This window comes from Oncorhynchus gorbuscha, linkage group LG19, assembly GCF_021184085.1.
Source record: "Oncorhynchus gorbuscha isolate QuinsamMale2020 ecotype Even-year linkage group LG19, OgorEven_v1.0, whole genome shotgun sequence".
NCBI lineage: Eukaryota > Metazoa > Chordata > Actinopteri > Salmoniformes > Salmonidae > Oncorhynchus > Oncorhynchus gorbuscha.
Genome location: NC_060191.1, coordinates 71,915,293 through 71,940,355, shown reverse-complemented (window position 1 = coordinate 71,940,355; position 25,063 = coordinate 71,915,293). Strand labels below are relative to the sequence as shown.

The window sequence follows — 25,063 nt, the reverse complement described above, 5'->3', positions numbered from 1 at the left end:
TATCCTGACCCTGTCTGGTTTTATCCTGAGATGACTTGGTGAAATCAGAATAATGACCTCAGAATTTGACAGATGAGTTCTACCTCAGTGTCTGTTTCTCTCCTGAGCTCTATAACCCTGACTACATGTCTGTTTCTTCCCTGACCTCTGACCCTGACTTACATGTCTGTTTCTTCCCTGACCTCTGACCCTGACTTACATGTCTCTTTCTCCTCTGACTTCTGACCCTGACTACATGTCTGTTTCTCCCCTGACTTCTGACCCTGACTACATGTCTGTTTCTCCCCTGACTTCTGACTACATGTCTGTTTCTTCCCTGACCTCTGACCCTGACTTACATGTCTCTTTCTCCTCTGACTTCTGACCCTGACTACATGTCTGTTTCTCCCCTGACTTCTGACCCTGACTACATGTCTGTTTCTCCCCTGACCTCTGACCCTGACTTACATGTCTCTTTCTCCTCTGACCTCTGACCCTATGTCTGTTTCTTCCCTAACCTCTAACCCTGACTACATGTCTGTTTCTCCGGGAGCTATAGGGTTAGCTAACGGCAGTGTTGTAGTTCTTGAGTCCACGACTCGGACTCGAGTCCAGATTTTCGTGACTCGACTTAGACTTGACCATTGGTGACTCACTCGGACTAGCCATCTTGACCATTGATGACTCACTCGGACTCGCCTTCCTGACCCAATGGTGACTCATTCGGACTCGCCTTCCTGACCATTGATGACTCACTCGGACTCGCCATCTTGACCATTGATAACTCGTCTTCCTGACCAATGGTGACTCAGACTTGCCTTCTCTTGACTTGTGTTTGCACTTACACTTGGACTGAATATTAGGCGCCCTGGGTGCACAGACGACACACAAAGCCTACATCAGCTGGTGAGTTGCGGGGGAGAAAGCGAGGATTTTGCACAGGCTCTGGCTCAGCCTCCAATCATAAGTTACACATCACGCAAGCGACTCTCTTCCTTCACTGTGACCTCCAGTCACCAGCCTACTCTTTAGCTTTGCCTAGTTAAGAAATAAACAGTTCGGTTTTTTTTTATGAGTGAGTGGCGATATACTGCCGCCTGGTGGCGACTAGAAACAATTACCTAATAAGAACACTTGTAAATTGATGGACACGTGACTCGACTATTGGTGACTCGGATCTGGACTCGACTCGGACTTCAGCCATGGGGACTCGGGACATGACTTGGGACTTGACTCGGACGTGGGACTTGACTCGGACTTGGGACATGACTCGGACTTGGGACTTGACTCGGACTTGGGACTTGACTCGGACTTAGGACATGACTCGGACTTGGGACATGACTCGGACTCGGGACTTGACTCGGACTCGGGACTTGACTCGGACTCGGGACTTGACTCGGACTCGGGACTTGACTCGGACTCGGGACTTGACTCAGACTTGGGACTTGACTCAGACTTGACTCAGACTACAACACTGGCTAATGGTAGATGCACTATATGTACAAAAGTATGCGGACAACCTTTCAAATGAGTGGATTCGGCTTTTTCAGCCGCACCCGTTGCTGTCAGGTGTCTAAAACCGAGCACACAGCCATGCAATCTCCATAGACAAACATTGTTAGTAGAGTGGCCTTTTTGAAGAGCTTAGCAACTGTGGCACCATTATTGGACGCCGGATGCCGGGAGAAGACTACCTGCCCGAATGCATAGTGCCAACTGTAAAGTTTGATTGAGGAAGAATAATGGTCTGGGGCTGGTTTTCATGGTTCGGGACCCTTAATTCTAGTGAAGGGAAATCTTAATGCTACAGCTTACAATGACATTCTAGATGATTCTGTGCTTCCAACTTTGTGGCAACAGTTTGGGGAAGGCCCTTTCCTGTTTCAGCATGACAATGCCCTTGTGCGCAAAGCAAGGTCCATACAGAAATGGTTTGTCGAGATCGGTGTGGAAAAACTTCACTGGCCTGTACAGAGCCCTGACCTCAACCCCATTGAACACCTTTGGGATGAATTGGAACGTCATCTGCGAGCCAGGCCTAATCACCCAACATCAGCGCCTGACCTTAATAATGCTCTTGTGGCTGAATGCAAGCAAGTCCCCGCAGCAATGTTCCAACATCTAGTGGAAAGCCTTCCCAGAAGAGTGGAGGCTGTTATAGCAGCAATGTTCCAACATCTAGTGGAAAGCCTTCCCAGAAGAGTGGAGGATGTTAAAGCATCAATGTTCCAACATCTAGTGGAAAGCCTTCCCAGAAGAGTGGAGGCTGTTATAGCAGCAATGTTCCAACATCTAGTGGAAAGCCTTCCCAGAAGAGTGGAGGCTGTTATAGCAGCAATGTTCCAACATCTAGTGGAAAGCCTTCCCAGGAGAGTGGAGGCTGTTATAGCAGCAAAGTGGGGACCAACTCCATATTAATGCCCATGATTCTGGAATGAGATGTTTGACAAGCAGGTGTCCACATACTTTTGGTCATGTAATGTATAGGGTCAGGGTTAGTTAATGATAGCTATAGGGTTAGCTAACAGTAGCTATAGGGTTAGGGTTACCTCACAGTAGCTATAGGGTTAGGGTTATCTCACAGTAGCTATAGAGTTAGGGTTAGCTCACAGTAGCTATAAAGTTAGGGTTAGCTAACAGTAGCTAAAGGGTTGGGGTTAGCTCACAGTAGCTATAGAGTTAGGGTTAGCTCACAGTAGCTATAAAGTTAGGGTTAGCTAACAGTAGCTAAAGGGTTGGGGTTAGCTCACAGTAGCTATAGAGTTAGGGTTAGCTAACAGTAGCTAAAGGGTTAGGGCTAGCTAACAGTAGATTTAGGGTTAGTAGTTAGGGTTAGCTAACAATAGCTATAGGGTTAGGGTTAGTTAACCGTAGAGATGGGGTTAGCGTTAGTAGCTATAGGGTTAGGGTTAGCTAACAGTAGCTATAAGGTTAGCTAACGGTAGCTATAGGGTTAGCTGACGGTAGATTTAGGGTTAGCTAACGGTAGCTATAGGGTTAAGGTTAGCTGATGGTAAATTTAGGGTTAGCTAATGCTGGATATAGCCTCTTCTGTTTGGTATCAGCTGGGCTAACTGACACACTGTTAACACCTTCACAGTAATGTGGTTAATTGATACCCGAGCCAGTTATATTTATTAATCCATCCTGATATAGTTGTAATGGCGATGTCCAAACGAATTAGCATTATTATTAAGTGTTATGATTTGGGCTAATTTCATGGTCATAATGCTCAGTGTCTTGTCTTTTTCCTTACATTACAGTAGATCAAATCAGATTGATTTATATAGCCCTTCTAACATCAGCTGATATATCAAAGTGCTGTACAGAAACCCAGCCTAAAACCCCAAACAGCAAGCAATGCAGGTGTAGAAGCACGGTGGCCAGGAAAAACTCCCTAGAAAGGCCAAAACCTAGGAAAAAACCTAGAGGAACCAGGCTATGAGGGGTGGCTTTATCGGGTGGAGATTATAACAGAACATGGCCAAGATGTTCAAATGTTCATAAATTACCCGCAGGGTCAAATAATAATCACAGTAGTTGTCAAGGGTGCAATAGGTCAGCACCTCAGGAGTAAATGTCAGTTGGCTTTTCATAGCCGATCATAGATCCACTTGTATAGCTGGCAGATGACGGAGATCACCACAGAACATACTGTAAATATAATCCTGTTTAGCTCTCCTCGCTCTGATCTGCCATTTAGTACATTATATCTAATTGCTTCTCTCTACATTACCGTGGACATTATATTGTCTATTCTCTCTACATTACCGTGGACATTATATTGTCTATTCTCTCTACATTACCGTGGACATTATATTGTCTATTCTCTCTACATTACCGTGGACATTATATTGTCTATTCTCTCTACATTACCAAGGACATTATATTGTCTTCTCTACATTACCGTGGACATTATATTGTCTTCTCTACATTACCGTGGACATTATATTGTCTATTCTCTCTACATTACCGTGGACATTATATTGTCTATTCTCTCTACATTACCATGGACATTATATTGTCTATTCTCTACATTACCGTGGACATTATATTGTCTATTCTCTCTACATTACCAAGGACATTATATTGTCTTCTCTACATTACCGTGGACATTATATTGTCTTCTCTACATTACCTTGGACATTATATTGTCTTCTCTACATTACCGTGGACATTATATTGTCTTCTCTACATTACCAAGGACATTATATTGTCTTCTCTACATTATCGTGGACATTATATTGTCTATTCTCTCTACATTACCGTTGACATTATATATTGTCTATTCTCTCTACATTATCGTGGACATTATATTGTCTTCTCTACATTACCAAGGACATTTTATTGTCTATTCTCTACATTACCGTGGACATTATATTGTCTATTCTCTCTACATTACCGTGGACATTATATTGTCTTCTCTACATTACCGTGGACATTATATTGTCTTCTCTACATTACCGTGGACATTATATTGTCTTCTCTACATTACCGTGGACATTATATTGTCTATTCTCTCTACATTACCAAGGACATTATATTGTCTATTCTCTTTACATTATCGTGGACATTATATTGTCTATTCTCTCTACATTACCGTGGACATTATATTGTCTTTACTACATTACCATGGACATTATATTGTCTTCTCTACATTACCATGGACATTATATTGTCTATTCTCTCTACATTATCGTGGACATTTTATTGTCTATTCTCTACATTACTGTGGACATTATATTGTCTATTCTCTCTACATTACCAAGGACATTTTAATGTCTATTCTCTACATTATCGTTGACATTATATTGTCTTCTCTACATTACTGTTGACATTATATTGTCTTCTCTACATTACCATGGACATTGTCTATTCTCGCTACATTACCATGGACATTATATTGTCTCTAGATGACTAAGTACATGTTCTCTATTCCTTGCTGTGTTCTGTGTGTTGGAGATGATAATGATGGTTGTTGTAAGCTCCAAGCAGCAGCAGGGCCTCTCTCTCTCTCTGACATCCCTCCTTCACTCCCCTGCTATTCGTCAACTGCAGACTTTCATGTTCCACTGTCGCTTAGCAACAGTCCACCTACATAATAGTCTCTCTCCATCACCCCCCAGCCCCTTCTGTTTTGGGGTTGTCTCTGTTATGACATTAGTGATATTTGCTGCGCTACATGTTTGGTGTTCATTTCTATATTTATTAGTTTCACCACGTTGATAGTGAATCGCTACAGCCCAACAGACCTGGGTAACCCTAACCTTACACCCTACACCCTACAGCCCAACCCTACACCCTAACCCTACACCCTAACCCTACAGCCCAACAGACCTGCGTAACCCTAACCTTACACCTTACACCCTAACCCTACACCCTACAGCCCAACCCTACAGCCCAACCCTACAGCCCAACAGACCTGCGTTACCCTAACCCTACACCTTACACCTTACACCCTACACCTTACACCTTACACCCTACACCTTACACCCTACACCTTACACCTTACACCCTACACCTTTCCCCTTACACCCTACACCTTACACCTTACACCCTACACCTTACACCTTACACCTTACACCTTACACCTTACACCCTACACCTTACACCCTACACCTTACACCTTACACCCTACACCTTACACCCTACACCTTACACCTTACACCCTACACCTTACACCCTACACCTTACACCTTACACGTTACACCTTACACCTTACACCCTACACCCTAACACTACACCTTACACCCTACACCTTACACCCTAACACTACACCCTACACCCTACACCTTACACCCTAACACTACACCCTACACCCTAACCCTACACCCTACACCTTACACCCTAACACTACACCTTACACCCTAACCCTACACCCTAACACTACACCCTAACCCTACACCCTAACCTTACACCCTAACCTTACACCCTAACCCTACACCCTAACCCTACACCCTAACCTTACACCCTAACCTTACACCCTAACCTTATACCCTACACCCTAACCTTACACCCTAACCCTACACCCTAACTTTACACCCTAACCTTACACCCTAACCCTACACCTTAACATACCCTAACCCTACACCCTAACCTTACACCCTAACCTTACACCCTAACCTTATACCCTACACCCTAACCTTACACCCTAACCTTATACCCTACACCCTAACCTTACACCCTAACCCTACACCCTAACTTTACACCCTAACCTTACACCCTAACCCTACACCTTAACATACCCTAACCTTACACCCTAACCCTACACCCTAACCCTACACCCTAACCTTACACCCTAACCTTACACCCTAACCTTATACCCTACACCCTAACCTTACACCCTAACCCTACACCCTAACTTTACACCCTAACCTTACACCCTAACCCTACACCTTAACATACCCTAACCCTACACCCTAACCCTACACCATAACCCTACACCCTAACCTTACACCCTAACCCTACACCCTATACCCTAACCCTACACCCGATACCCTAACCCTACACCCTAACCTTACACCCTAACCTTATACCCTAACCTTACACCCTAACCTTATACCCTAACCCTACACCCGATACCCTAACCTTACACCCTAACCTTACACCCTAACCCTACACCCTAACCCTACACCCTAACCCTAACCCTACAACAGACCTGCAGGGGGTTTTCTGTTTCTCCCTCAGTAGAAGCTGCTACTCTTTAATAATCAAACACTTCATAACTCTGTAGTTTACAGGTCAATGATGTTGATCAATCTTTTCACTATTGTATTACAGTTAGCTACCTGCTATAGTTCAGTTAGGCACGTTGCTATGTTACATGCAGTACAGTTAGGCACGTTGCTATGTTACAGTACAGTAAGGCACGTTGCTATGTTACATACAGTACAGTTAGCTACCTGCTATAGTTCCGTTAGGCACGTTGCTATGTTACATGCAGTACAGTTAGGCACGTTGCTATGTTACATGCAGTACAGTTAGGCACGTTGCTATGTTACATGCAGTACAGTAAGGCACGTTGCTATGTTACATGCAGTACAGTTACATGTTACAGTACAGTAAGGCACGTTGCTATGTTACATACAGTACAGTTAGCTAGTAGTTCCGTTAGGCACGTTGCTATGTTACATGCAGTACAGTTAGGCACGTTGCTATGTTACATGCAGTACAGTAAGGCACGTTGCTATGTTACATGCAGTACAGTTAGGCACGTTGCTATGTTACAGTACAGTAAGGCACGTTGCTATGTTACAGTACAGTTAGCTACCTGCTATAGTTCCGTTAGGCACGTTGCTATGTTACATGCAGTACAGTTAGGCACGTTGCTATGTTACAGTACAGTACAGTAAGGCACGTTGCTATGTTACATACAGTACAGTAAGGCACGTTGCTATGTTACATACAGTACAGTAAGGCACGTTGCTATGTTACATGCAGTACAGTTAGGCACGTTGCTATGTTACAGTACAGTAAGGCACGTTGCTATGTTACATACAGTACAGTTAGGCACGTTGCTATGTTACAGTACAGTAAGGCACGTTGCTATGTTACATACAGTACAGTAAGGCACGTTGCTATGTTACATACAGTACAGTAAGGCACGTTGCTATGTTACATACAGTACAGTTAGGCACGTTGCTATGTTACATACAGTACAGTAAGGCACGTTGCTATGTTACATGCAGTACAGTTAGGCACGTTGCTATGTTACAGTACAGTAAGGCACGTTGCTATGTTACATACAGTACAGTTAGGCACGTTGCTATGTTACAGTACAGTACAGTAAGGCACGTTGCTATGTTACATACAGTACAGTAAGGCACGTTGCTATGTTACATACAGTACAGTAAGGCACGTTGCTATGTTACATACAGTACAGTTAGGCACGTTGCTATGTTACAGTACAGTAAGGCACGTTGCTATGTTACATACAGTACAGTTAGGCACGTTGCTATGTTACATACAGTACAGTAAGGCACGTTGCTATGTTACATACAGTACAGTAAGGCACGTTGCTATGTTACATACAGTACAGTTAGGCACGTTGCTATGTTACAGTACAGTACAGTAAGGCACGTTGCTATGTTACATACAGTTCAGTTAGGCACGTTGCTATGTTACAGTACAGTACAGTAAGGCACGTTGCTATGTTACAGTACAGTACAGTAAGGCACGTTGCTATGTTACAGTACAGTACAGTAAGGCACGTTGCTATGTTACATGCAGTACAGTTAGGCACGTTGCTATGTTACAGTACAGTAAGGCACGTTGCTATGTTACATACAGTACAGTTAGGCACATTGCTATGTTACAGTACAGTACAGTAAGGCACGTTGCTATGTTACATACAGTACAGTAAGGCACGTTGCTATGTTACATACAGTACAGTAAGGCACGTTGCTATGTTACATACAGTACAGTTAGGCACGTTGCTATGTTACAGTACAGTACAGTAAGGCACGTTGCTATGTTACATACAGTACAGTTAGGCACGTTGCTATGTTACATACAGTACAGTAAGGCACGTTGCTATGTTACAGTACAGTACAGTTAGGCACGTTGCTATGTTACATTCAGTACAGTAAGGCACGTTGCTATGTTACATACAGTACAGTTAGGCACGTTGCTATGTTACAGTACAGTAAGGCACGTTGCTATGTTACATACAGTTCAGTTAGGCACGTTGCTATGTTACAGTACAGTTAGGCACGTTGCTATGTTACAGTACAGTACAGTTAGGCACGTTGCTATGTTACAGTACAGTACAGTTAGGCACGTTGCTATGTTACAGTACAGTACAGTTAGGCACGTTGCTATGTTACAGTACAGTACAGTAAGGCACGTTGCTATGTTACAGTACAGTACAGTAAGGCACGTTGCTATGTTACATACAGTACAGTTAGGCACGTTTCTATGTTACATACAGTTCAGTAAGGCACGTTGCTATGTTACATACAGTACAGTTAGGCACGTTGCTATGTTACAGTACAGTAAGGCACGTTGCTATGTTACATACAGTTCAGTAAGGCACATTCTGCTAGACCATGTTGAGATGTGACTCACTGCCTTCCCCCTCCCCCCGCCCCTCTCTCCCCTCCCCTCTCCGTCCCCCCTCCCTCTCCGTCCCCCTCCCCCCTCTGTCCCCCTCCCCAGGGCTGCCAGCTGTACCCAGGAGGTTCCTCTCCAGGGGAAGGTAACATCTCTGGACATCTCTACTGACCACCGTCAGCTCCTCAGCTGCTCCAGAGACGAGAGTCTGCAGGTGGTTGACCTTCGCATGAACAGCTCCAGGATATGCTTCAGGTAGCCAGACCAGTGTGGCATGGTGCTCTAATAATGTACTGTAGTGTTCTGTGTTGATCCTAGGCCGAAGGCCTGCAGATGGCGATATTGAGTCGTTTCCATCTTACCGTCCGAACACATTGTATGCAGTCGGGGCAATACACTGGTATCCCCCCTGGTCTGTCTCTGACCTGACTCCTCCCCTAATAGAACTAACCCTGGTCTATCTCTGACCTGACTCCTCCCCTCCGTAGAGCTAACCCCGGTCTATCTCTGACCTAACTCCTCCCCTATAGAGCTAACCCTGGTCTATCTCTGACCTGACTCCTCCCCTCCGTATAGCTAACCCCGGTCTATCTCTGACCTGACTCCTCCCCTAATAGAACTAACCCTGGTCTATCTCTGACCTGACTCCTCCCCTCCGTAGAGCTAACCCCGGTCTATCTCTGACCTAACTCCTCCCCTATAGAGCTAACCCTGGTCTATCTCTGACCTGACTCCTCCCCTATAGAGCTAACCCTGGTCGATCTCTGACCTAACTCCTCCCCTATAGAACTAACCCTGGTCTATCTCTGACCTGACTCCTCCCCTCCGTATAGCTAACCCCGGTCTATCTCTGACCTGACTCCTCCCCTATAGAGCTAACCCTGGTCTATCTCTGACCTGACTCTCCTCCCCTATAGAGCTAACTGACCTAACTCCTCCCCTATAGAACTAACCCTGGTCTATCTCTGAACTGACTCCTCCCCTCCGTATAGCTAACCCCGGTCTATCTCTGACCTGACTCCTCCCCTATAGAGCTAACCCTGGTCTATCTCTGACCTGACTCCTCCCCTATAGAGCTAACCCTGGTCTATCTCTGACCTGACTCTCCTCCCCTATAGAGCTAACTGACCTGACTCCTCCCCTATAGAACTAACCCTGGTCTATCTCTGACCTGACTCCTCCCCTATAGAGCAAACCCCAGTCTATCTCTGGCCTAACTCCTCCCCTATAGAGCTAACCCTGGTCTATCTCTGACCTGACTCCTCCCCTATAGAACTAACCCTGGTCTATCTCTGATCTAACTCCTCCCCTATAGAGCTAACCCTGGTCTATCTCTGATCTAACTCCTCCCCTATAGAGCTAACCCTGGTCTATCTCTGACCTAACTCCTCCCCTATAGAGCTAACCCTGGTCTATCTCTGACCTAACTCCTCCCCTATAGAGCTAACCCTGGATGTTAGTGTGTCTGATAACTGTCCTTATCTCTCATTTCAGAGCTGAGGGCTTCAAATGTGGCTGTGACAGCACCAAGGCTATATTCAGGTGAGCGCTTATTCTAACCCTGACTCTAGGGGCCTGTGGTACAACACAGTCTGTAGGATGGTACAGGACCCTGGGTTACAACACAGTCTGTAGGATGGTACAGGACCCTGGGTTACAACACAGTCTGTAGGATGGTACAGGACCCTGGGTTACAACACAGTCTGTAGGATGGTACAGGACCCTGGGTTACAACACAGTCTGTAGGATGGTGCAGGACCCTGGGTTACAACACAGTCTGTAGGATGGTACAGGACCCTGGGGTACAACACAGTCTGTAGGATGGTACAGGACCCTGGGTTACAACACAGTCTGTAGGATGGTACAGGACCCTGGGTTACAACACAGTCTGTAGGATGGTACAGGACCCTGGGTTACAACACAGTCTGTAGGATGGTACAGGACCCTGGGTTACAACACAGTCTGTAGGATGGTACAGGACCCTGGGTTACAACACAGTCTGTAGGATGGTACAAGACCCTGGAATACAACACAGTCTGTAGGATGGTACAGGACCCTGGGTTACAACACAGTCTGTAGGATGGTACAGGACCCTGGGTTACAACACAGTCTGTAGGATGGTACGGGACCCTGGGTTACAACACAGTCTGTAGGATGGTACAGGACCCTGGGTTACAACACAGTCTGTAGGATGTTACAGGACCCTGGGTTACAACACAGTCTGTAGGATGGTACAGGACCCTGGGTTACAACACAGTCTGTAGGATGGTACAGGACCCTGGAATACAACACAGTCTGTAGGATGGTACAGGACCCTGGGTTACAACACAGTCTGTAGGATGGTACAGGACCCTGGGTTACAACACAGTCTGTAGGATGGTACAGGATGGTACAGCGTCCTGGGGTATAAGATAGCTGGCACAACATGCTTCATTTGCCAGCTGAGGTTTTATAATGTCCTAAGGGAGTGGAATAGTCACCTCCTATTTCGCTGTGTCTCTCCAAGGCTCAGCTGGCTACAGATATCAATAGCACCATGCCAGACTGCCGTGTCAGAGCAGCGTTTGGTCCAACCAATCCCAGACTGCCGTGTCAGAGCAGAGTTTGGTCCAACCAATCCCAGACTGCCGTGTCAGAGCATAGTTTGGTCCAACCAATCCCAGACTGCCGTGTCAGAGCAGCGTTTGGTCCAACCAATCCCAGACTGCCGTGTCAGAGCAGAGTTTGGTCCAACCAATCCCAGACTGCGTGTCTGAGCATAGTTTGGTCCAACCAATCCCAGACTGCGTGTCAGAGCAGAGTTTGGTCCAACCAATCCCAGACTGCCGTGTCAGAGCAGAGTTTGGTCCAACCAATCCCAGACTGCCGTGTCAGAGCAGAGTTTGGTCCAACCAATCCCAGACTGCCGTGTCAGAGCAGAGTTTGGTCCAACCAATCCCAGACTGCGTGTCTGAGCATAGTTTGGTCCAACCAATCCCAGACTGCCGTGTCAGAGCAGCGTTTGGTCCAACCAACCCCAGACTGCCGTGTCAGAGCAGCGTTTGGTCCAACCAACCCCAGACTGCCGTGTCAGAGCAGAGTTTGGTCCAACCAACCCCAGACTGCCGTGTCAGAGCAGAGTTTGGTCCAACCAATCGCAGACTGCCGTGTCAGAGCAGCGTTTGGTCCAACCAACCCAGCCTCCTTTATCTAGAGATCGATAGATATTGTAAATAATGCATCCCAAAATGTAAGTGTCTGCCAGCTTCAACAGAAGAAACAGGTTCTACTTCAAGAAAGAAGTAGAAACCTGCCATGGCTCCTTATCCCCGGCTCCTTATCCCTGGCTCCTTATCCCTGGCTATATATCCCTGGCTCCATATCCCTGGCTACATATCCCTGGCTCCATATCCCTGGCTCCATATCCCTGGCTCCATATCCCTGGCTCCATATCCCTGGCTCCTTATCCCTGGCTCCTTATCCCTGGCTATATATCCCTGGCTCCATATCCCTGGCTCCATATCCCTGGCTCCATATCCCTGGCTCCATATCCCTGGCTCCTTATCCCTGGCTCCTTATCCCTGGCTACATATCCCTGGCTACATATCCCTGGCTACATATCCCTGGCTACATATCCCTGGCTACATATCCCTGGCTCCATATCCCTGGCTCCATATCCCTGGCTCCATATCCCTGGCTACATATCCCTGGCTACATATCCCTGGCTACATATCCCTGGCTACATATCCCTGGCTATATATCCCTGGCTACATATCCCTGGCTACATATCCCTGGCTATATATCCCTGGCTACATCTCCCTGGCTACATATCCCTGGCTACATGTCTGTCCGGATGTCTGTATCTGTCTGGATGTCTGTCTCTGTCTGGATGTCTGTATCTGTCTGGATGTCTGTATCTGTCTGGATGTCTGTCTCTGTCTGGATGTCTGTCTCTGTCTGTCTCTGTCTGGATGTCTGTATCTGTCTGGATGTCTGTCTCTGTCTGTCTCTGTCTGGATGTCTGTCTCTGTCTGGATGTCTGTCTCTGTCTGGATGTCTGTCTCTGTCTGTCTCTGTCTGGATGTCTGTCTCTGTCTGGATGTCTGTATCTGTCTGTATCTGTCTGGATGTCTGTATCTGTCTGTCTCTGTCTGGATGTCTGTCTCTGTCTGTCTGGATGTCTGTCTCTGTCTGGATGTCTGTCTCTGTCTGGATGTCTGTCTCTGTCTGTCTGGATGTCTGTCTCTGTCTGGATGTCTGTCTCTGTCAGGATGTCTGTCTCTGTCTGGATGTCTGTCTCTGTCAGGATGTCTGTCTCTGTCTGGATGTCTGTCTCTGTCTGGATGTCTGTCTCTGTCAGGATGTCTGTCTCTGTCTGGATGTCTGTCTCTGTCAGGATGTCTGTCTCTGTCTGGATGTCTGTCTCTGTCTGGATGTCTGTCTCTGTCAGGATGTCTGTCTCTGTCTGGATGTCTGTCTCTGTCTGGATGTCTGTCTCTGTCTGGATGTCTGTCTGGATGTCTGTCTCTGTCTGGATGTCTGTCTCTGTCTGGATGTCTGTCTCTGTCTGGATGTCTGTCTGGATGTCTGTCTCTGTCTGGATGTCTGTCTCTGTCTGGATGTCTGTCTGGATGTCTGTCTGGATGTCTGTCTCTGTCTGGATGTCTGTCAGGATGTCTGCCTCTGTCCGGATGTCTGTCTCTGTCTGGATGTCTGTCTCTGTCTGGATGTCTGTCTCTGTCTGGATGTCTGTCTCTGTCAGGATGTCTGTCTCTGTCTGGATGTCTGTCTCTGTCTGGATGTCTGTCTCTGTCTGGATGTCTGTCTCTGTCTGGATGTCTGTCTCTGTCAGGATGTCTGTCTCTGTCTGGATGTCTGTCTCTGTCTGGATGTCTGTCTCTCTGTCCGGATGTCTGTCTCTCTGTCCGGATGTCTGTCTCTGTCTGGATGTCTGTCTCTGTCAGGATGTCTGTCTCTGTCAGGATGTCTGTCTCTGTCTGGATGTCTGTCTCTGTCAGGATGTCTGTCTCTGTCTGGATGTCTGTCTCTGTCTGTCTCTGTCTGGATGTCTGTCTCTGTCAGGATGTCTGTCTCTGTCTGGATGTCTGTCTCTGTCTGTCTCTGTCTGGATGTCTGTCTCTGTCAGGATGTCTGTCTCTGTCAGGATGTCTGTCTCTGTCTGGATGTCTGTCTCTGTCTGTCTCTGTCTGGATGTCTGTCTCTGTCTGTCTGGATGTCTGTCTCTGTCTGTCTGGATGTCTGTCTCTGTCTGGATGTCTGTCTCTGTCTGTCTGGATGTCTGTCTCTGTCTGGATGTCTGTCTCTGTCTGGATGTCTGTCTCTGTCTGTCTGGATGTCTGTCTCTGTCTGGATGTCTGTATCTGTCTGGATGTCTGTCTCTGTCAGGATGTCTGTCTCTGTCTGGATGTCTGTCTCTGTCTGTCTCTGTCTGGATGTCTGTCTCTGTCTGTCTGGATGTCTGTCTCTGTCTGTCTCTGTCTGGATGTCTGTCTCTGTCTGTCTGGATGTCTGTCTCTGTCTGTCTGGATGTCTGTCTCTGTCTGTCTGGATGTCTGCCTCTCTGTCTGGATGTCTGTCTCTGTCTGGCTGGATGTCTGTCTCTGTCTGGCTGGATGTCTGTCTCTGTCTGGCTGGATGTCTGTCTCTGTCTGGCTGCTTTTGTGATGAATCTGTAGTCTACTGAATGATAATGGGGATAACATCAGCTACAGTATACCCTTGTGTAATACTAGTGTGTAGTATTAGTGAGTAGTATTGCTGTGGAATATTAGTGAGTGATATTGGTATTTAACATTAGTGTCTAATATTAGTGAATAATATCTGTGTGTGTAGTATTAGTGAGTAATATCAGTGAATAATATCTGTGTGTGTAGTATTAGTGAGTAATATCTGTGTGTGTAGTATTAGTGAGTAATATTTATGTGCGCGTAGTATTAGTGAATAATATTTGTGTGTGAGTAGTATTAGTGAATAATATTAGTGAATAATATTTGTGTGTGAATAGTATTAGTGAATAATATTAGAGAATAATATTTGTGTGTCAGTAGTATTAATTAGTGAATCAATTTAGAGAATAATATTTGTTTGCGAGTAGTATTAGTGAATAATATTTGTGTGTGAGTAGTATTAGTGAATAATATTTGTGTGTGAGTCGTACCAGTGAGAGCGTACTGGATGAGGAATTTCTAGATGTATGACAGAAGACAAAACATCTCACAACAACAACTAGACTTGTTGGTTTTTAGAAGAGAGACGTGAATGAATTTATATTCCTTCTGTGTGACCAGACTGACTGTTGACTTGACATGCCGTTCTGAAGTTCAAAGGAAGTGGAATAGAGGGTTGTGGTGAGCATGTCTTCCGCTGCCATGTATGTCCCCTCCTTCCACTCCTCTCTTGTTCTTAATTGATGAATTAAGGTCACTAGTTGGTAAGGAACTCCCCTCACCTGGTTGTCTAGGTCTTAATTGATGAATTAAGGTCACTAGTTGGTGAGGAACTCCCCTCACCTGGTTGTCTAGGTCTTAATTGATTAATTAAGGTCACTAGTTGGTAAGGAACTCCCCTCACCTGGTTGTCTAGGTCTTAATTGATAAATTAAGGTCACTAGTTGGTAAGGAACTCTCCTCACCTGGTTGTCTAGGTCTTAATTGATGAATTAAGGTCACTAGTTGGTAAGGAACTCTCCTCACCTGGTTGTCTAGGTCTTAATTGATGAATTAAGGTCACTAGTTGGTGAGGAACTCTCCTCACCTGGTTGTCTAGGTCTTAATTGATGAATTAAGGTCACTAGTTGGTGAGGAACTCCCCTCACCTGGTTGTCTAGGTCTTAATTGATGAATTAAGGTCACTAGTTGGTAAGGAACTCCCCTCACCTGGTTGTCTAGGTCTTAATTGATGAATTAAGGTCACTAGTTGGTAAGGAACTCTCCTCACCTGGTTGTCTAGGTCTTAATTGATGAATTAAGGTCACTAGTTGGTAAGGAACTCCCCTCACCTGGTTGTCTAGGTCTTAATTGATGAATTAAGGTCACTAGTTGGTAAGGAACTCCCCTCACCTGGTTGTCTAGGTCTTAATTGATGAATTAAGGTCACTAGTTGGTAAGGAACTCTCCTCACCTGGTTGTCTAGGTCTTAATTGATGAATTAAGGTCACTAGTTGGTAAGGAACTCCCCTCACCTGGTTGTCTAGGTCTTAATTGAAAGGAAAAACCAGCAGACACTAGACACTTCATGGATTGAGGTTGACACACCTGGGCTACATGTTCCTCTCTGTTGGATCTGAGAGATATATAAAGAGAGAGAGAGAGGGAGAGAGACAGACAGAGAGAGGGAGAGAGGGAGGGAGAGAGAGAGACAGAGAGAGAGACAGAGAGAGAGACAGAGACAGAGACAGAGACAGAGAGAGAGACAGAGAGAGAGACAGAGAGAGAGAGCGAGCAAGACAGAATGAGAATGAGAGAGACTCTTTAACATCATCCTTAGCTCTGGCTTAGTGTTTTTGTTCTGATGCCTGCTGATATACTAACCGGTTTCCTCTGAATGCATTTTTACTGTTGCCATGACAGCAGATGGACGGGACTAGAATACTTTTGTGGTGTGATGTTGTTAAGGGCCGTGCAGGAGTCAGGATATGGTACTGTAGTGATACAGTGTAGTGGCCAGATATCAGCCCAGAATTGCATTGATATGTCGGCCTTCAACTAACTAATTGTTCCTTATATATCTATATATCTTTCTATCTATTATCTCTCTCTCTTCACTCTTCTATCTCTCTTTCCCTCTCCTTCTATCTCTCCTCTCTCTCTCTTCACTCTTCTCCCTCTCTCTCCTATCTATCCTTCTATCTCTCTTTCCCTCTCCTTCTATCTCTCTTCACTCTTCTCCCTCTCTCTCCTATCTCTCCTTCTATCTCTCTCTCTCTTCACTCTTCTATATCTCTCTCTCTCTCTTCACTCTTCTCCCTCTCTCTCCTATCTCTCCTTCTATCTCTCTCTCTCTTCACTCTTCTATATCTCTCTCTCTCTCTTCACTCTTCTCCCTCTCTCTCTCTCTCTCCTATCTCCTCTCTTCTCTCAATTCAATTTCAATTTTATGTCTACTTTGCCAAAGCAATTGAAATAGATAATAAACAATAAAAAATGAACAGTAAACACTCACAGAAGTTCCAAAAGAATCAAGACAATTATTATGTCATATTATGTATATTTACAGTGTTGTATTGATGTGCAAATAGTTAAATATTTGGGTTGTATTTACAATGGTGTTTGTTCTTCACTGGTTGCCCTTTTCTTGTGGCAACAGGTCACAAATCTTGCTGCTGTGATGGCACACTGTGGAATTTCACCCAGTAGATATGGGAGTTTATCAAAATTGGATTTGTTTTCGAATTCTTTGTGGATCTGTGTGATCTGGGGGAAATATGTATCTCTAATATGGTCATACATTGGGCAGGAGGTTAGGAAGTGCAGCTCAGTTTCCACCTCATTTTATGGGCAGTGAGCACATAGCCTGTCTTCTCTTGAGAGCCATGTCTGCCTACGGCAGCCTTTCTCAATAGCAAGGCTATGCTCACTGAGTCTGTACATAGTCAAAGCTTTCCTTAAGTTTGGGTCAGTCAAAGTGGTCAGGTATTCTGCCACTGTGTACTCTCTGTTTAGGGCCAAATAGCATTCTAGTTTGCTCTGTTTTTGGTTAATTCTTTCCAATGTGTTAAGTAATTATATTTTTGATTTCTCATGATTTGGTTGGGTCTAATTGTGCTGTTGTCCTGGGGCTCTGTAGGGTGTGTTTGTGTTTGTGAACAGAGCTCCAGGACCAGCTTGCTTAGGGGACTCTTCTCCAGGTTCATCTCTCTGTAGGTGATGGCTTTGTTATGGAAGGTTTGGGAATCGCTTCCTTTTAGGTGGTTGTAGAATTTAACGTCTCTTTTCTGGATTTTGATCATTAGCGAGTATCGGCCTAATTCTGCTCTGCATGCATTATTTGGTGTTCTATGTTGTACACGTAGGATATTTTTGCAGAATTCGGCATTCAGAGTCTCAATTTGGTGTTTGGGTGACGCCGGGTGCTGCAGACTGTTCTAGTGTCCTCGCCAATTCGGTGATGTATATGTTGAAGAGGGTGGGGCTTAAGGTGCATCCCTGTCTCACCCCACGGCCCTATGGAAAGAAATTTTGAGTGTTTCTTTTTGTTGCCAATTTTAACAACACACTTGTTGTTTGTTTACATTGATTTTATAATGTTGTTTGTTTTACCCCTAACACCACTTTCCATCCATTTGTGAAGCAGACCTACATGCCAAATTGAGTCAAAGGCTTTTTTGAAATCAACAATGCATGAGAACACTTTGCCTTTGTTTGTTTTTTATTGTGTGTCAATTAGGGTGAGCAGGGTGAATACGTGGTCTGTCGTACGATAATTTGTTAAAAAGCCAATTTGACATTTGCTCAGTACATTGTTTTGACTGAGGAAATGTACGAGTCTGCTGTTAAGGATAATGCAGAGGATTTCCCCAAGGTTACTGTTGACGCATATCCCACGGTAGTTATTGGGGTCAAATTTGTCTCCACTTGTGTGGATTGGGGTGATCAGTCCTTGGTTCCTAATGTTGGGGGAAGACGCCAGAGCTAAGGATGATGTTAAAAAGTCTCTCGCTCGCTCTCTCTCTGTCTCCCTCTCTATCTCTCTCTCTGTCTCTCTCTCTCTCTCTCTCTCTCTCTCTCTCTGTCTCTCTCTCTCTCTCTGTCTCTCTCTCTCTCTATCCCTCTCTCTCCTCTCTCCTATCTCTCTCCTCTCTCCTCTCTCTCTGTCCTCTCTCTCTCTCTCTATCTTCTCTCGCTCTCTCTCCTCTCTCTCTCTCTCTCTCTCTCTATCTCTCCTCTCTCTCCTCTCTCTCTCTATCTCTCTCTCTCTCTCTCTCTCTCTCTCTCTGTCCTCTCTCGCTCTCGCTCCTCTCTCTCTCTGTCTCTCTCTCTCTCTCTGTCCTCTCTCGCTCTCTCTCTCCCTCTCTCTCTCTATCCCTCTCTCTCTCCTATCTCTCTCTCTCGCTACCCTCTCTCTCTCTGTCCCTCTCTCTCTGTCCTCTCTCGCTCTCTCTTCTCTCCTCTCTCTCTCTCTCTCTCTCTAGTCCTGATGGGAGCTACCTGGCAGCAGGATCAGCAGATGGGGCCATTTACATCTGGAACGTCAACTCTGGCAACCTGGAGACACGACTACCGGACATGCACAGGTAGGACGACTGGACTGGACTAGACTAGACTGCACAGGTAGGACGACTGGACTGGACTAGACTAGACTGCACAGGTAGGACGACTGGACTGGACTAGACTGCACAGCTAGGACGACTGGACTGGACTAGACTAGACTGCACAGGTAGGACGACTGGACTGGACTAGACTAGACTGCACAGGTAGGACGACTGGACTAGACTAGACTGCACAGGTAGGACGACTAGACTGGACTAGACTAGACTGCACAGGTAGGACGACTGGACTGGACTTGCCTGGACGGTTCCCAGTCTGCCTGTCTGTCCTCTGAACCCCACCCAGCCTCTGAGGACCTTAGCTTTTAGCAGCTATCGTCAGCCCTGATGGGCTCCGGCCAACACGGCATCAATTAGTGTTGATGGTACTTCCTCTTTGTGTTGTAGACGCTATTAGTGGACTAGAGAATGTTACAGGCTATTAGATAGTGTTTACATTAGCAGGAGGGGGAGTAGGGTTCTGGTAGCAGGAGGAGAGAGTAGGGTGTTAACATGTTAGCCATAACCCCAGTGTTATCATTACTCAGTACTGGTACCCCGTGTATATATAGACAAGTTATCATTACTCAGTACTGGTACCCAGTGTATATAGACAAGTTATCATTACTCAGTACTGGTACCCAGTGTATATATAGACAAGTTATCATTACTCAGTACTGGTACCCAGTGTATATATAGACAAGTTATCATCACTCAGTACTGGTACCCAGTGTATATATAGACAAGTTATCATTACTGGTACCCCGTGTATATATAGACAAGTTATCATTACTCAGTACTGGTACCCGTGTATATATAGACAAGTTATCATTACTCAGTACTGGTACCCAGTGTTATCATTACTCAGTACTGGTACCCAGTGTATATATAGACAAGTTATCAGTACTGGTACCCAGTGTATATATAGACAAGTTATCATTACTCAGTACTGGTACCCCGTGTATATATAGACAAGTTATCATTACTCAGTACTGGTACCCCGTGTATATATAGACAAGTTATCATTACTCAGTACTGGTACCCGTGTATATAGACAAGTTATCATTACTCAGTACTGGTACCCGTGTATATATAGACAAGTTATCATTACTCAGTACTGGTACCCAGTGTATATATAGACAAGTTATCATTACTCAGTACTGGTACCCAGTGTATATATAGACAAGTTATCATTACTCAGTACTGGTACCCAGTGTATATATTGGCAAGTTATCAGTACTGGTACCCCCTGTATATATAGACAAGTTATCATTACTCAGTACTGGTACCCTGTGTATATATAGACAAGTTATCATTACTCAGTACTGGTACCCTGTGTATATATAGACAAGTTATCATTACTCAGTACTGGTACCCTGTGTATATATAGACAAGTTATCATTACTCAGTACTGGTACCCAGTGTATATATAGACAAGTTATCATTACTCAGTACTGGTACCCAGTGTATATATAGGCAAGTTATCAGTACTGGTACCCCCTGTATATATAGACAAGTTATCATTACTCAGTACTGGTACCCCGTGTATATATAGAAAAGTTATCATTACTCAGTACTGGTACCCTGTGTATATATAGACAAGTTATGATTACTCAGTACTGGTACCCTGTGTATATATAGACAAGTTATCATTACTCAGTACTGGTACCCTGTGTATATATAGACAAGTTATCATTACTCAGTACTGGTACCCTGTGTATATATAGACAAGTTATCATTACTCAGTACTGGTACCCTGTGTATATATAGACAAGTTATCATTACTCAGTACTGGTACCCAGTGTATATATAGACAAGTTATCATTACTCAGTACTGGTACCCAGTGTATATATAGGCAGTTATCATTATCAGTACTGGTACCCCCTGTATATATAGACAAGTTATCATTACTCAGTACTGGTACCCGTGTATATATAGACAAGTTATATATAGACAAGTTATCATTACTCAGTACTGGTACCCTGTGTATATATAGACAAGTTATCATTACTCAGTACTGGTACCCTGTGTATATATAGACAAGTTATCATTACTCAGTACTGGTACCCTGTGTATATATAGACAAGTTATCATTACTCAGTACTGGTACCCTGTGTATATATAGACAAGTTATCATTACTCAGTACTGGTACCCAGTGTATATATAGACAAGTTATCATTACTCAGTACTGGTACCCCGTGTATATATAGACAAGTTATCATTACTCAGTACTGGTACCCAGTGTTTATATAGACAAGTTATCATTACTCAGTACTGGTACCCTGTGTATATATAGACAAGTTATCATTACTCAGTACTGGTACCCCGTGTATATATAGACAAGTTATCATTACTCAGTACTGGTACCCAGTGTATATATTGGCAAGTTATCAGTACTGGTACCCCCTGTATATATAGACAAGTTATCATTACAGTATCAGTACTGGTACCCTGTGTATATATAGACAAGTTATCATTACTCAGTACTGGTACCCTGTGTATATATAGACAAGTTATCATTACTCAGTACTGGTACCCTGTGTATATATAGACAAGTTATCATTACTCAGTACTGGTACCCAGTGTATATATAGACAAGTTATCATTACTCAGTACTGGTACCCAGTGTATATATAGGCAAGTTATCAGTACTGGTACCCCCTGTATATATAGACAAGTTATCATTACTCAGTACTGGTACCCTGTGTATATATAGACAAGTTATCATTACTCAGTACTGGTACCCTGTGTATATATAGTTACAAGTTATGATTACTCAGTACTGGTACCCTGTGTATATATAGACAAGTTATCATTACTCAGTACTGGTACCCTGTGTATATATAGACAAGTTATCATTACTCAGTACTGGTACCCTGTGTATATATAGACAAGTTATCATTACTCAGTACTGGTACCCTGTGTATATATAGACAAGTTATCATTACTCAGTACTGGTACCCAGTGTATATATAGACAAGTTATCATTACTCAGTACTGGTACCCAGTGTATATATAGACAAGTAATCAGTACTGGTACCCAGTGTATATATAGACAAGTTATCATTACTCAGTACTGGTACCCAGTGTATATATAGACAAGTTATCATTACTCAGTACTGGTACCCTGTGTATATATAGACAAGTTATGATTACTCAGTACTGGTACCCTGTGTATATATAGACAAGTTATCATTACTCAGTACTGGTACCCTGTGTATATATAGACAAGTTATCATTACTCAGTACTGGTACCCTGTGTATATATAGACAAGTTATCATTACTCAGTACTGGTACCCTGTGTATATATAGACAAGTTATCATTACTCAGTACTGGTACCCAGTGTATATATAGACAAGTTATCATTACTCAGTACTGGTACCCCTGTGTATATATAGACAAGTTATCATTACTCAGTACTGGTACCCAGTGTTTATATAGACAAGTTATCATTACTCAGTACTGGTACCCTGTGTATATATAGACAAGTTATCATTACTCAGTACTGGTACCCTGTGTATATATAGACAAGTTATCATTACTCAGTACTGGTACCCTGTGTATATATAGACAAGTTATCATTACTCAGTACTGGTACCCTGTGTATATATAGACAAGTTATCATTACTCAGTACTGGTACCCTGTGTATATATATAGACAAGTTATCATTACTCAGTACTGGTACCCAGTGTATATATAGACAAGTTATCATTACTCAGTACTGGTACCCAGTGTATATATAGGCAAGTTATCAGTACTGGTACCCCCTGTATATATAGACAAGTTATCATTACTCAGTACTGGTACCCTGTGTATATATAGACAAGTTATCATTACTCAGTACTGGTACCCTGTGTATATATAGACAAGTTATCATCACTCAGTACTGGTACCCCGTGTATATAGACAAGTTATCATTACTCAGTACTGGTACCCTGTGTATATATAGACAAGTTATCATTACTCAGTACTGGTACCCCGTGTATATAGACAAGTTATCATTACTCAGTACTGGTACCCTGTGTATATATAGACAAGTTATCATTACTCAGTACTGGTACCCAGTACTGGTGTATATATAGACAAGTTATCATTACTCAGTACTGGTACCCTGTGTATATATAGACAAGTTATCATTACTCAGTACTGGTACCCAGTGTATATATAGACAAGTTATCATTACTCAGTACTGGTACCCTGTGTATATATAGACAAGTTATCATTACTCAGTACTGGTACCCTGTGTATATATAGACAAGTTATCATTACTCAGTACTGGTACCCTGTGTATATATAGACAAGTTATCATTACTCAGTACTGGTACCCTGTGTATATATAGACAAGTTATCATTACTCAGTACTGGTACCCTGTGTATATATAGACAAGTTATCATTACTCAGTACTGGTACCCTGTGTATATATAGACAAGTTATCATTACTCAGTACTGGTACCCTGTGTATATATAGACAAGTTATCATTACTCAGTACTGGTACCCAGTGTATATATAGACAAGTTATCATTACTCAGTACTGGTACCCAGTGTATATATAGGCAAGTTATCAGTACTGGTACCCCCTGTATATATAGACAAGTTATCATTACTCAGTACTGGTACCCTGTGTATATATAGACAAGTTATCATTACTCAGTACTGGTACCCTGTGTATATATAGACAAGTTATCATTACTCAGTACTGGTACCCTGTGTATATATAGACAAGTTATCATTACTCAGTACTGGTACCCTGTGTATATATAGACAAGTTATCATTACTCAGTACTGGTACCCTGTGTATATATAGACAAGTTATCATTACTCAGTACTGGTACCCTGTGTATATATAGACAAGTTATCATTACTCAGTACTGGTACCCAGTGTATATATAGACAAGTTATCATTACTCAGTACTGGTACCCTGTGTATATATAGACAAGTTATCATTACTCAGTACTGGTACCCAGTGTATATATAGACAAGTTATCATTACTCAGTACTGGTACCCTGTGTATATATAGACAAGTTATCATTACTCAGTACTGGTACCCTGTGTATATATAGACAAGTTATCATTACTCAGTACTGGTACCCAGTGTATATATAGACAAGTTATCATTACTCAGTACTGGTACCCTGTGTATATATAGACAAGTTATCATTACTCAGTACTGGTACCCTGTGTATATATAGACAAGTTATCATTACTCAGTACTGGTACCCTGTGTATATATAGACAAGTTATCATTACTCAGTACTGGTACCCAGTGTATATATAGACAAGTTATCATCACTCAGTACTGGTACCCTGTGTATATATAGACAAGTTATCATTACTCAGTACTGGTACCCTGTGTATATATAGACAAGTTATCATTACTCAGTACTGGTACCCTGTGTATATATAGACAAGTTATCATTACTCAGTACTGGTACCCAGTGTAGTACTGGTACCCAGTGTATATACAAGTTATCATTATCAGTACTGGTACCCTGTGTATATATAGACAAGTTATCATTACTCAGTACTGGTACCCAGTGTATATATAGACAAGTTATCATTACTCAGTACTGGTACCCAGTGTATATATAGACAAGTTATCATTACTCAGTACTGGTACCCAGTGTATATATAGACAAGTTATCATTACTCAGTACTGGTACCCAGTGTATATATAGACAAGTTATCATTACTCAGTACTGGTACCCAGTGTATATATAGACAAGTTATCATTACTCAGTACTGGTACCCAGTGTATATATAGACAAGTTATCATTACTCAGT

General features: G+C 43.6%; 1 protein-coding gene across 1 annotated transcript in view; it reads left to right on the top strand.

Annotated features, from left to right (window-relative positions):
- The window catches only part of LOC124004961 (protein Atg16l2), an 83,567-nt gene that overhangs the window by 53,843 nt on the left and 4,661 nt on the right, over nucleotides 1-25,063 (top strand). Inside the window, exons 7-9 of the mRNA XM_046313765.1 lie at nucleotides 9,136-9,285; nucleotides 10,525-10,572; nucleotides 19,160-19,261. Of these exons, the coding sequence (XP_046169721.1) occupies nucleotides 9,136-9,285; nucleotides 10,525-10,572; nucleotides 19,160-19,261 (300 nt within the window). The remainder of the gene's footprint in view (nucleotides 1-9,135; nucleotides 9,286-10,524; nucleotides 10,573-19,159; nucleotides 19,262-25,063) is intronic.